We start from the raw sequence: 13,362 nt of genomic DNA, 5'->3' as shown, positions 1-13,362 counted from the left end.
CTATAGGAGAGGTGGTAAAGATGTGTGAGGTGGAGGTGAGGGCACTAGGTGTGTGGTAAAAGTTGAAGTTTCTAGTGAGACGATTCAAAATGGAGAGGTAATATGTAAGGAAATAAAGTCAACTGGTATTTAATCCATTGTTGGGAGGAAGAAGGAATGCTTAAAGGATTAGATGATCTGATGTGGTCCCAGAGCAAGAATACGGGAAGATCTGAGAAATTGAGAGGGATGGAGGTTGTGGTCTAGAGTAGGATATTGGCTTTTAAGATTTTAGAAGTAGTTTATGATTGTAGGTTTGGGAAAATCTAAGCTGTTCTTATGTGATTATAGTAACTCTTGCCTTTTCCTCCTTTTCTTCTCTTGACCAGACTGGGGCAGCTTGCCACAATGGCTGGTATAGATCAGTCAGATTTTCACTTACTAGGTCATCCCCAGATGAATTCTACTGTTAGCAGTGTACCTAGAGAAGAAAAGAAGGCCCTTGAAGAAGAAAAACCAGAACCAAAGCAGAATGCCCTAGGAAAAATTGAAAATATCCAAGTAAGTGAACAACATAGAACTTAATGATTCTACGAATGATTAGCAAAAAGGGAATTATTAAGTCAGGGAAAATAATAATGATCTCTTCATATGCTTGGTGGACAGAAGCCTCTTTGGGGTCCTTTCCAAGTCTGAACTTAGTAAGTTTGTGCCCATTTCATGGTACTGTATTGTTGTGAATAAGAAAACCAGAAGTTCTTTTGAAACTTTATATTTAAAGCAGACTATCCTCAGTGAAAGAATGAAAGATTAGAAAAAATATTTTAAATTTTATAAATGTCTATTCTATTCATATTTCATCTAGGTTTCTATTTGTATGCAGTCAGCTTACAATGAAGGAACACTAATGAAGGTACAAGTACTGATGCAGATAATATTTTAAAATAAATAATCCAGACATAATTAACAGGCAGCGCATATGACAGGCTATCACCTGGTTATGGGAATGGGAGGGGAAAACCTGTCTGCGGCAGGAGTCCCTGCTGCTTTTCCCCTGGCCTTACTGGGATCCGCCATCTCCCATCTCAGCCGGTCTCGGACTGGTCTCAGCAACTGACAAGTTGAGAACTCAGGCTAGTTACAAATTGGATACTGCTTACAGGTTCATGGAGGATAGTTAATAAATTAATTTTCTTAGGGAATAGGGTTTTTTTTTTTTTTTTCCTAATAAGGGAGAGGGAAATGGGTAATAATTACACAAAACACAAAAATCTGAAAATCTGGTGGACCTAGCCCTGGATATAGCTAAGTTGGGAATCACTTGGCAAGATATAATTAGGGGAAAAAATGACCCTAAAATCTTCTCAGTAAGATTACAGAGTAACACTAAAGTTTTGAACTCTACTTTTTAATGATTGGCTTTGTTCATCACTGAATTTTTGTTTTGTTTTTCCCTCTAGTTTCAGAAAATTACAGGTGATGCTAGAATTCCTTTGTCTCTCGACTCCTTCCCTGTACCAGTTTCTACTCAGGAGGCCTTAGTAACGTCCAAAGACAGCCTGGGAGTCCCAGCCACCGAGCAGCAGCAGGAGCCTTTCGAAGGATTCGTTGCTAGAACGTGTTCTCCTTTAGCAGATGTGATTTCTGGAACTGGAAGTCAAAGAAAAGAAGAGGAATTCTCCAGAAAGAGCAAATCTTCTTCAGAGAAAATAACCAAAACAGGTGAATATACCAAAAAACACTCTGCTAAGAAACAACTTGGAAAAGATCCGCATTCCTACTCTGACTCTTCTATAAACTGGAAAAGTAAAGGAACCAGGGAAACTAGTTCTTTGATTAGTGAATCAATTAAAAGTGAGTCTTTGAAAAAATACATTTCTGTCAAGAAAGAAAGTACAATAGTGACTGTTTCATCCAAGACAAATACAAGTAAATCCAATCCACTAGAACATTCTGAAAGTGATACTTTTGGATCTGATTTTGAATTTCAAGAAAGCATCCATTATCACACCTGACATAGGTCTAAAACTTTTGAAATTATGTTTTTGCCTTTAAATTTTAATAAATTTTTCTATGTTGTTATTATGGCATATGGTGTCTTTAAATATAGGATTGGAAGCCATTAAAGGAAGATTTATCTATACTTTTTATTATAATGAAACTTTTGGTATATTTTTCCTTTGACACTTTGCACAATTCATTTAACAAGTGTTTCCTGAGGGCCTAATATGAACAGTACTACCGTGGGTACTGTGGCCTTCAGCAATGAACAAAACAAAGCTTTTACCCTCATGGAACAAGTATTCTGTGGAGGGAGAAAAAAGAAAACAACAAAGCAGGGTAAGGTGAATAGGAAGGGATAGGAGTGAATAAATGGAATAGTTTTACCATTTGGTTAAATGGGAATACATATATATCTCATGGCCAGAAACCATTGACATCCTAATTCCTAACCAGAGCAGCAAACATGGACCCAGATGCTTAACCATGTTCATGGATTACAACAACCCTTTAAGATGGGGAACTATGATTATGCCCACTTTATAGGGGAGAAGTGTGAAGAGACAGATTATGTGACTTGCCCAAAATTGCACAGCTGTAAATCCCTGTAGGACAGGGATTTGAACCAGATCCCATGCTCTCCATCCATTGCCTGTTTCACTGTTAAGAGAGGACCTGCTTACGGAAGATGCTGAGAGAAAGGCCAGAACACTGGAAGTACAAAGGAGAGGGGCTATCAGAAAGCATACCCCTACCCTATCGGGCTAGAGTTTTTAAAAGGCAGAGTATGTAAGAGTATACACACACATCTCTGGGATACATGCCCGTCCCTGGAAACACATGCATAGGGTAAGTCCTTTCCTACAACCAGACTAGGACTTGAGAGATGAGATCAGAGAAAAGCTGGAGTGTCAGGCTTCTTCCTGTCTGATTGTTATCAGAAGGGCTACTCTAATACTGTTGAGTTCGTTAATCATGGATTGAGTATTATGGAAATAAAACAATGAACAAGATGTAATCAGTAGACGGAAGGGGGACGACACAGAAGCAGATATCTTAATACAACATGTTACGTTCTGTGATGGGAATACTGAAGGAGTTTAGTCAGTATTTGGGGAAGGAGAAGGAGAGCTGTGAGGCTAAGAAAGGTCATCTAAAGAAACTAAAGGTCTTCTAAAGGTTATCTGAAGAGAGGTCATTTTCCTACCTAAGCTAAGTGGTAAGGAACTAGTTAGAAGCTGGTAAATGAGATGAAAGGAAAGGATACTCAGGGTAGAGGGAATAGCATCTGCAGAAGTACAGAGCCGTGAGTGTGGTGTGTTTGGGAACCACAAGCACGAGTAGTTTAGAGTTACTGAAATGTCACGGGGCAATGCTCAAGTAGGCAGCCAGGAGTTGACAGCAGCTCTTATAATCTGTGTTGTGTGGGAGCTGGTTCTTCCTCAGGAAATAGTGAGCTAATAAAGAATGGACATGACATGCTCAGGTTTGCATTTTGATTTTAGATCATTAGCTTCAGTATGGAAGGTAGATGAAAGAAGAATTGAGATCAGTTTTCTACACTCTTTGAGGAACATTTGTTTTTGATTTTTTTTTTTTAAAGAGATGAGGTCTCGCTATGTTGCCCAGGCTGGTCTCAAACTCCTGGCCTCAAGTGATCCTCCCACGTTGGCCCCCCCAAAGTGCTGGAATTACAGGCATGAACCACTGGCCTGGCCTGTTTGGGATTTTAAGTGGGAATTATACTCCTGCTATCTTACTGAAAGAGTTTTGTGGAAAAACATAAGGGAAACCCTGGCTTAAATAAAATAAAGCAGTTTTCTTTACAGTAGCACTTCTCAGGGCCACTGTAGGCTACTGTTAATTCTGAATCCTCAAGACAGGCATGCGAAATGCAGCCATTCTCAAATATATTTGAGTGAATCCTTTTTTAATAGGAGTACCTACCAACTGGTTCCATTAAACACCAGTTTGGTAACTTATGACTTAGGCAATAGCAAGAGGAGAAAGAGATCTTAAGTAAGGTACAGATGAAGGGAGAACAAAAGTTTGAATTTTATTTAAGTAATAAAATAAGCAAGACTTAGCAATTGGTTATGGGAAGTAAAGAAGAAGTAGGAGGCAGAGAGTGGACTCCCATTTGTGTGAGTGAGTCTGGGTGATGGTGTCACTGAGGCTGGAAATATGGGATAAAGAACTGCTTTAGAAAGAAGAGTTTAGCACGTGTTGAATTGTAAAGCACTTGTGGAATTCAGGAAGAGATGACTGGTGGTAGATGATTGGATATTCATGTGAAGACATGGAAAAAAGTAATTTTAAAGTCATTAGCACATATAAGCACTAGTTAAAAATCATGAAAGTGGATGAGATCACAGAATTGTGGAGACTGTTAAAGTTTAAGTGATAAGCAAAAGAAGGATTCTGAGAAAGAGACAAGTGATAGCGTTTCAAAAAGGAAGAAGCAGAATACAATGTCATGCTGCAGAGAATGTGCCCATTGGATTTTGACAGTTAGGTCCTGGGTAACCTTAAAACAATTTATTGAATTGGTTGATGAGAAAGCCAGATTGCAGTCAGCTAAGGGGACAGTGAAAGTAGTGAGAATAGGCTACTCTTCGAAGTAGTTGGGATGAGAAGAGGAAACAGCCAAAGGGAAATTTATTTTTAGAATGGGGAAACTTAATGTTTATAAGGCGAAAAGAAGGAACCAATTAAAGAAGGAGAGGCTCATTTATGCCGCAGGATCTCAGATGAGGAGGGAGCATGAGAATATTAATATTCTTAAGACTGAAGGAAGATCTGAACAGGTGGGAAGATAGATTATTAGATTTCTCAATGAACTTGAGGTGGCTTACCTACATACATGCAGTGCAAAATGGTTAGAAAAGTAACTTAGAGAATCTGGGAAACAGAAATATGGATAAGAAAAAAAAATCAGGGATGGGGTCACACTGCAAAATATATAAAAATTATTGTATAATCTTAGAGGATGCTGGTAAATGTGGAGGGAAACAAAGGTGGGAAGAGTTGGAAGTTAAATTGAGTTTATTCCTGATAGGCTCAATTTTCTTTGCCCATAGATTTTTAAAAGGTATACATAATTATAGTTTTAAAATTCTTCCATATTTTACATATGTTTTTATGAATCATTTAAGACTATTCCATTAAGAATTATGAATATGGATATTTTGCTGTTTAATATGTACAATTTTAGACCTTCAAATGATTGTTAAACTTTCAATGGTATACCTGAAGTAATATCACTTAACTGAAATACAGTATTTTCTTCTGGGCTAAAGAAGGTTACAAGGAAGTTCCTTTACTGAAAAATTACTATGTACGCTTACTGAGTGTTTACCAGAACATATACAATCTATATGCAAACAGGCTTTTGAAAACAAAACAAAAAAACAAAAAAACAGTGTCAGATGTGATACTATGGCAAAGAGCTTGTCATCCTGCCTTAAATCCACACATAATTACTAGTGGTCAGAAATTACTCTTGCTTGCCTATCCAGTATTATATCCAATAATCAGTCTAATTTCAAATGGGTATTTATAAAACTCTTAATCTCAAAACAGTAATGATTTTCAGAGGATCAGCAAGATAGGAGATGATTGGTTTTTTGACAAATTCTGATTATGAACTACAATGCTACAACTTATGATTTAACATGGATGACTGAACACATTCTTTTACTCTTCCAGAATTCCATTGAAATGGCTGGAGAAATACTAAATATAAATTAATAGCAGAGTTGGAAAACCAGAAATTGAACAATGTGGAATTTCTAGAAGATTAAAAGCAGATTATGGAAGAACCGATTAGTTAAAAAGTGGAAGAGCTAAGCCATTCCACTTATCCTTGGAGCATCTGGTTCTGGAATTTGCCACCAGGCTAAGAAAGTGGCTCTGTGAAGGGGGAGTGCTGACTCAGGAAACACTGGGATTGGAGAATAAAGGGCATTATCCAAAATGACTGCAAGGAGGAACTGAAGTTAAGCTGCACACATTACATCTCTTTGGCTGTGTTGACCTGCCACTCCCCTTTATAATCACCAAAGGTGCCTATAATCAGAACTTGTGATCATGGAAAATGAACCAGAATTGTCATTTGGCTGAAGAAAAGAACTCTAAACTTTACTCTTAGGCCTCATCTATAAATATGGACAGCTAAGAACCATCAAATTTGAAGAAAACCAGTAACATAAAAGGAGGCATGAAATTCAAACAAGTTATTAATAAGACCTGTTCCAGAAAATAGTTACTAGGAGAAACAGAAGAAATTTTAAAATTAATACAATTAAGATCTTTAGCAATTCATAAGGATATGGCGTCCATGGAGAATAGGAGGCTATGAAAAATATTTAGAGTTTCTGGAAATTAAAATTTTGATCATAAGGATAAAACAGAAGATGGACTAGATAGCAGAATGGATTCAGTTGAAGCTTAAGTTCATGAAATGGAAAATTTCATTGAGGGATCCCTTTAATAATATGTACTGCAAAGGGGACAAAATATGAAAGTTAAGAGAATCGTAGGAGAACGCACTAATTGACAGTAGGTGCACAAATATTGAATTAATGAGGACACATAGATTGGTATTAAACTTTTCATCAGCAATAGATTACTTAGAAGAAATTTTTCTCTGAGAGTTACTAAGCAAACTGAAAAATAAACCATGAAAGAAGATTTTTAAAGAAACTGATGAACGAAGATACAAGAAAAATTTCTCTGGTTTTGTGGACTACAAATCCCTGGAGGTGCCTATAATCAGAAGAAGTCTAAATATTAATGCACATGTGAAAATGAAATCCAACTAAAATTCTGGATTTTAGCATGAATAGAGGCAGGGCAGGATATAGAAAGTGAAAAAAGCACATTCAGGATCTTGTCTTAGTCAAGGGAAGGCTATAGATAGTGTTTAATTCTATGTGTTGATAGAAAAATGTATTAAAATATATTCAAAGTTAAGGGTATATCAGTAAGGTAGGTTTGGTGATGCTGTAGTAACAGCTCCCAAATTTTAATGACTTAAATAGGTTTATTCATACCCATGCTATATGCCTTTGGCAGATTGGCTAGAGGCCTTGCTCAATATCAAGCTGAATCTGGTTGAAGTGCCCAAAGAAAGAGTCTAATGCTGTATATACTGTGACTTAAAGCTTCTGTCTAGATGTAACACCTGTCACTTCTCACATTTTTTTGATGAAAGTAAATCACGTGGCCATGCCTGAGTTCCACAGAGCAGGGAAGTGCAAACTTGTCACATGTCATGAGAAGGAGAGAGAGAACCAAATATGTTGACAACTGTAGTAGCTCTCAAACCTCCAGGAAAGAGGGAATGGAATTTTAAAATCCAACAAAAGGCAGAAGAGAAAAAAGAACCAAGCTGCATAAGAGGAAAAAAACCCACAATGTAGCAAGACCAAGGTCTTTTCTCATAATAACTGTGAATAGGTTAAATTCTGGAATCCTTAAGCTTGAGTAAAAACACAAAATCCCACTATGTGCTATTTGCAAGAGACAAATCTAGAGCACTTGTCATAGATTATAAAGAGATGGACAAAAATATACCAGGCAGATGCTAACAAAAGTAGAAGTGGCTGTGATAGCTTCAGACTATAGAAAAGAACCCAAGATGAAAATCATTAAATGGGACAAAGAAAAATTTCTTTTTGGTTGATAAGTACAGTGTTGCAGGAGATTTTGTAAAAATTTATCTGCAATTTAAAAACTTCATTTCAAAATTATAGAGTGAAAATTTAGAAATACAAGGAAAAATGGACATACCAATTATAACGAGAAGCTTTAACACATCTCTTCAAAATCAGTGGATCTACCACTATGCACTTATTAGAATGTCTAAAATAAGAAAATGGAATACCAAGTGCTGGTGAGTATGCAGAGCAACTGGAATTCTCATAGCTGGTGAGAATGCAAAAAGCTTCAGTCACTCAAAACAGTTTGGCAATTTCCTTGAATGCTAAACATACACATACCATATGACCCAGTAATCCCACTCCTGGGTATTTAAAGAGATGAAAATTTATGTTCATACAAAACCTGTATATGGATGTTCACAGTAACCCTATTCGTAATCACCAAAATATCTTTCAACAAGTGAATGGATAAATAGTGTTGCATCCATATGGTGAAATACTACTCTGCTCACACCTGTAATCCTAACACTTTGGGAGGCTGAAACCAGAGCATCGCTTGAGGCCAGGAGTTCAAGAGCAGCCTGGGCAACATGGCAAGACCCTGACTCTACAAAAAAAGTAAAACTTTAGCTGGATGTAGTAGCACACGCCTGTAGTCCTAGCTACTTGGGAGGCTGAGGCAGGAGGATGGCTTACGTCCAGGAGTTCGAGTTGGCAGTGACTGCCACTGCACTCCAGTCTGGATGACAAAGCAAGAGAAAAAAAGATTAATTAAAAATAAATTTTTACAATCTATATTCTTTAAAAAGTCATCATACTTCATTCTCCTGGTTTCAAGTGATCCTCCCACCTTGGCCTCCCAAAGTGCTGGGATTACATATGTGAGCCACTGTGCCCGGCCCTAAAAAGTGATAAGAGGTTGAAAACGCAAATAAACCAAACATCTTAGGAGAAATTGAAAAAATAGGACACGAACTTCTTTTAAAAAGACAAATACTATTTTTTAAAAAGCCTTCAAAGAGCACATTTATTTGTAAACCATTTCAGAGGATAGAAAAGAGATGTAAAGCTTCCTAATTCATTCCATATGGTTGGCATAATTCTTATACCAAAACTGCACAAATAAAACACAAGGAAAACTGTAAACCAAACCCAATTAATATAGGTTCAAAATTGATAAAAAAAAAAAACCTAGCAATTTGAATTCATCAGTGTAGTAATAGATAGAATTCATCAGTGTAGTAATAGATATATCATTTTCAAGTAGGATTTATACCGAAACATGTAGGATTGAGTCAACGGTAACTGTAACTCACTAAATTAACAGATTAAAGAATTATATAAACATCTTCACAAGCTGTAAAAGCATTTGGTAAATTCAACATCCCCTGGTACTCTTACTCTAGAAATATTAATAGAAAGAAACTTCCTTAGCTGAGCTTCTTGGCTTGATGAAATGTACCTATCAGAAATCTGCAGCAAACAAACTTGGTGAAAAGTTCTTGCTAAGACAGAATACAGTGTTAAAAAGTATACATGATGGGAAATGAGGCAAGGCTGTCATTGTTTATAAATAAGGGGTGGGTTTTTTTTTTTTTTTTGGACCAAGAAGAAACCCATGATGATCTATTTGCATGCTATTAATATTGTAAGTAATGAGAAAGCTTAGTAAGGAGGCTGTGCACAACACCACACCAGTATAGAAACTTTTGTATACACCAGGAATAAGCAATTAGAAATGTATTGGGGGGAAAAAGATTGAGCCTGGCACAGTGATGTATACCAGTAGTCCCAGCTACTCAAGAGGCTGAGGCAGGAGGATCTCTTGGGTCTAGGAGTTTGTGGGCAGCCTGGGCAACATAGCAAGGTCCCATCTATTAAAAAAAAAAAAAAAAGAAAAACTATATGGGGAAATATATCCTCATGCACCATTCACAATACCTGCAAGAACTAAATATTATCTAGAAATAAGATTCACAAGAGAAATGTAAGGCCTATATGAATAAAATAATAAATCTATGCTGAAGGGTATAAAAAGAAGACCCCCAAAATAGGCATGCCATGTTTCCATGTAAGAAGACTCAATATAATAAATATATCCATTCTACCAAATTATATTAAATAAATTCCAAGCAATTTCATACAGTCACAGCAAAAATTTTTAAGCGGATGTAACAACCTGATTATAACATTTATCTGAAAGACATAAAGCACAAAACAATTCTGATTAGATGTCAAAGCAATCCATGGAGCCAGGGTAAATGTGCTGTTGGCATACGAATAATCAAATCAGTTAAAAGCACAAAACAGAATCCAGGCACAGAGCAGTGTGTGTGTGGGAACTTGATATTTGAAAAATGACACCACAAATATTAGGTTATTAAGTATGGAATGTCCGATTTCCTTAAGTACTAAGTTTGACAGTTGATACTTCTGACATTTCACTTTGACACTCTTTTTTTTTTTTTTATTATGAAGGTACATCCTCATTCTTTCAAATGAACGTTTTGGCTTGTGATTATCTTTCAGATTTTTTTTAGAACAATTGTGAAACCATGGATAAATCAAAAATTCATGTTATTTTTGAATATGAGTTCCTTCGTGGAACCAATGCAGTGAAGACAGCTTGAAGTATCAACGAAGTGTTTGGGAAGTATGTGGCTAATGAACACACCGTACATGGATGGTTTGAGAAATTGTATTCTGGTGATTTTAATCTTGAAAATGAGCCATGTGGGTGATCTGAGACCAAGGTGGATAATGATGAGCTGAAAGCTGTAGTGGAAGCACATCCATCCCAACCTATGTGTGAATTAGCAGCAAGGTTTGATGTCACTATTCTAACAATATTGGACCATTTGAAACAAATGGGCAAGGTAAAGAAGAGGGATAGATGGGTTCTGTGTGAATTAAACGAGCATCAAAAGAGAAATCATCTCGAAGCTTGCCTTTCTTTGCTGTCATGACATAAAGGTGAGCCATTTCTACACTGCATTTTTACGTGTGATGAAAAATGGATTCTTTTTGACAATCGCAAGCATTTGGCACAATGGTTGGATAAAGATGAAGTGCCTGAACACAGTCCAAAACTGAATATTCATCAAAAAAAGCTAATGGTGTCTGTTTGGTAGTATTATCCATTACAGCTTCATGAAACCTAGTCAATCGATTATAGGGGATGTCTACTGCAACCAACTGGATGAGATGATGAGGATGATTGCGATTAAGTGCCAAGATTGGTCAATAGAGACAGGTCAATCCTCTTGCAAGACCACATGTTGCAAAAACAACACTGCTCAAACTATAGAAGCTGGACTTGGAAACTCTGTCATCTACCGTATGCACCAGACCTTGCACCAACTGATTGCCACTTCTAGGCTTTGGACCACTTCTAGCAAGGAAAAATATTCAGTTCTCAACAAGCTATGGAAAATGCCCGTCACGATTTCATCACCCACTCACTCTACAGGCTTCTTCACTGCTGGAATAAACAAAGCTATTGTTAAGATGGCAAAATTGTGTCAATAGTTTAGGTGCATACTTTAATTAATTGTACTGCTTCTGGTTTGAGATATAATAAACTAAACTTTTGATTTGAAATTGAACATTTCATATTTAATGGCCTAATAAGTAGGGAAGGGTTTGAACAGTAAATGATGTAGAGATTGATTACTTGGAGAACATTTTCTTATTTCATATCATAGATAAGAAAATTGAGATGAAGTAAACATGCAAATATAAAAAGAACTAGAAGAAAATATTGGAAAAAAATTTTAATAAATGTGGGGTGAGAAAGGCATTCTTAAGCAAGACACAAAACCAAGTAGCCATGAAAGAAAAAAAAAAAACGATTGACTACATTTTAAAAAAGGAAAACTTCTATATACAAAATTAAATATCATAAATAAAAGACAAAACATTAGGAAAATGTGTGTAATATAACAAGGTTTAAAATAATATAAAGAGCACCTACAAACAAAAGTTGACAAAGCATATCAAAATATTTTGTAAAGAAGAAATAGAGACAGCAAACATAACATTGAACTTTATAAGCAATCAGGAAAATTAAAGCTAAAATGAAATACTATTTTTCAATACACTGAAATGGCAAATATTAAAGGATTGGTAATAGTGCTGGAGATAATATGAGGAAATGAGTACTCTCAGTCATATTTTTTTAAATTTCAGAATATTACGGGGGACAAATGTCTTGGTTACCTCAATTGCTTTTGTACCATTTGAGTCAAAGTTGTAATTGTGCCCATCCCCCAGAGAGCATGCGTTATACCCGTTAGGGGTGAATTTACCCATCCCCTCCCCTGCCTCTTGCTTGCTTTCCAATAAATGTTATTTCCGTATGAGTCATTGTTGAAGGAAGAAGAAATTGATACAGCTTTTTGGGTGGACAATTTGGCAGTGTATATCAATATGTAAAGGGTTGGTCTAGCCTTTGTTCTAACAATTCTAATTGTAGGCATCCAGCCGAAAGAAATATTCACCCAAGTGTCCGAACAGTCAGGTACAAGACTGTGTGATGAAGCATTTTTTGAAATGCTAAAAAGTTAGAAACAACATAATTGTACATAATGCAGAAATTGAATGAGTACATCCCAATTCCTACCATGTAATACTCTGCAGCAGATAAAGACAGCGGCTCTATAGTGTGGACATGAAAACACTTGTCAGCCATAGTGACAGGAAAAACAAGCTGCACCATAATTGCTCACTCCTGTTTACATTTGTATAGTTAAAACCTGTTTATATATATGCAGCATATATGTGTTTGTGTGTGCCCTAGAAAATCATCTGTAATAGTACACGTCAAGCTGTTGATGTGGTTTCATTTGCCGAAGGCAGTAGTATTGAAAGAGGAGCAATGAAAGGGGGATTTTCACATTTTACTCCATTTATTTCTAGGTTGTTTGATTTTTTAAAAATAAATATGGTTTTATGTGTGACAAGCAATTTTCTAAATTCATCTTTGTCATAGAAAACTTAGAAAATGAAAATGTATAATCTATTACCCCTTATGCCCTGTGTCCATTTTTTTCCTTCAAAATGTGTCTGTCCTATTTCCTTATCTACGTGAATGAAACTGTGCTTTACTACGCAACCTCCTCTCAGAGCTTTGTGCTCCTGAAGTGCTGGGGTAGCCGACTAGCATAATCAGATTTTTTTTAACCACAACCCGCAGTAAAAATTATATTTTCTGCAAAGTAAAAGGTAATCGTTCTGGCCCCACCTTCCTTTTGTGCACATACAATGAATGGAAAATTTCACCAAAAGACTCTTACTGTATTTCTAGTGACTCATGTTCTGTTCTATTCCATTCCTTTAAAGAAAATTCAGTTTGCAGCCCACTAAGTATGTTTCACAATCCACTAATGGGTCATGCCCTACTGTTTGCAAACACTTGTTTGAAACATTTGCTTCATCTACCCCGACAAAACTGCTACTCCCACATTTGCTTTGTTTTATGGCTGAAAGTCATTCCTACACGCGTGCCTTACTCCCGAAGCCCAAGCCGAGCTTTCCTGAGCTCTTTAACTCTCAACGGTCTCACGGTAACTGTTGTTAGATTTCCCCTTTTCAAAACCCTTTAGTGACACTGAAAGCCTGAGTTTTCAAATTGACACATCTACCTAAGAGTTTTCAAATATAATTTGGTCCAAAAGTTAAAAAAGACGTTACCCTGTGGCAAAAGGTACTCGCTTGGTAT

At 36.5% G+C, this 13,362-nt stretch overlaps 1 protein-coding gene across 3 annotated transcripts in view; it reads left to right on the top strand.

Moving 5' to 3' along the window:
• Positions 1-5,725, top strand: part of CEP78 (centrosomal protein 78) — a 36,685-nt gene extending 30,960 nt beyond the window's left edge. The window contains exons 14-16 of one of the 3 annotated variants that reach the window (XM_069474097.1): positions 369-540; positions 1,440-1,701; positions 5,689-5,725. In XM_069474097.1, the coding sequence (XP_069330198.1) occupies positions 369-540; positions 1,440-1,701; positions 5,689-5,699 (445 nt within the window). In that variant the 3' untranslated portion in view covers positions 5,700-5,725. Of the gene's footprint in view, positions 1-368; positions 541-844; positions 893-1,439; positions 2,070-5,688 lie in introns of those variants that run through there. The other 2 variants (XM_069474095.1, XM_069474096.1) reach the window with 2 other exon arrangements.
• The last annotated feature ends 7,637 nt before the right edge of the window (positions 5,726-13,362 follow it).

This window comes from Eulemur rufifrons, chromosome 7 (assembly GCF_041146395.1).
Source record: "Eulemur rufifrons isolate Redbay chromosome 7, OSU_ERuf_1, whole genome shotgun sequence".
NCBI classification, from domain to species: Eukaryota; Metazoa; Chordata; class Mammalia; order Primates; family Lemuridae; genus Eulemur; species Eulemur rufifrons.
Note: the sequence above shows the minus strand (reverse complement) of the source record. Positions and strands in the feature narration are given on the sequence as shown.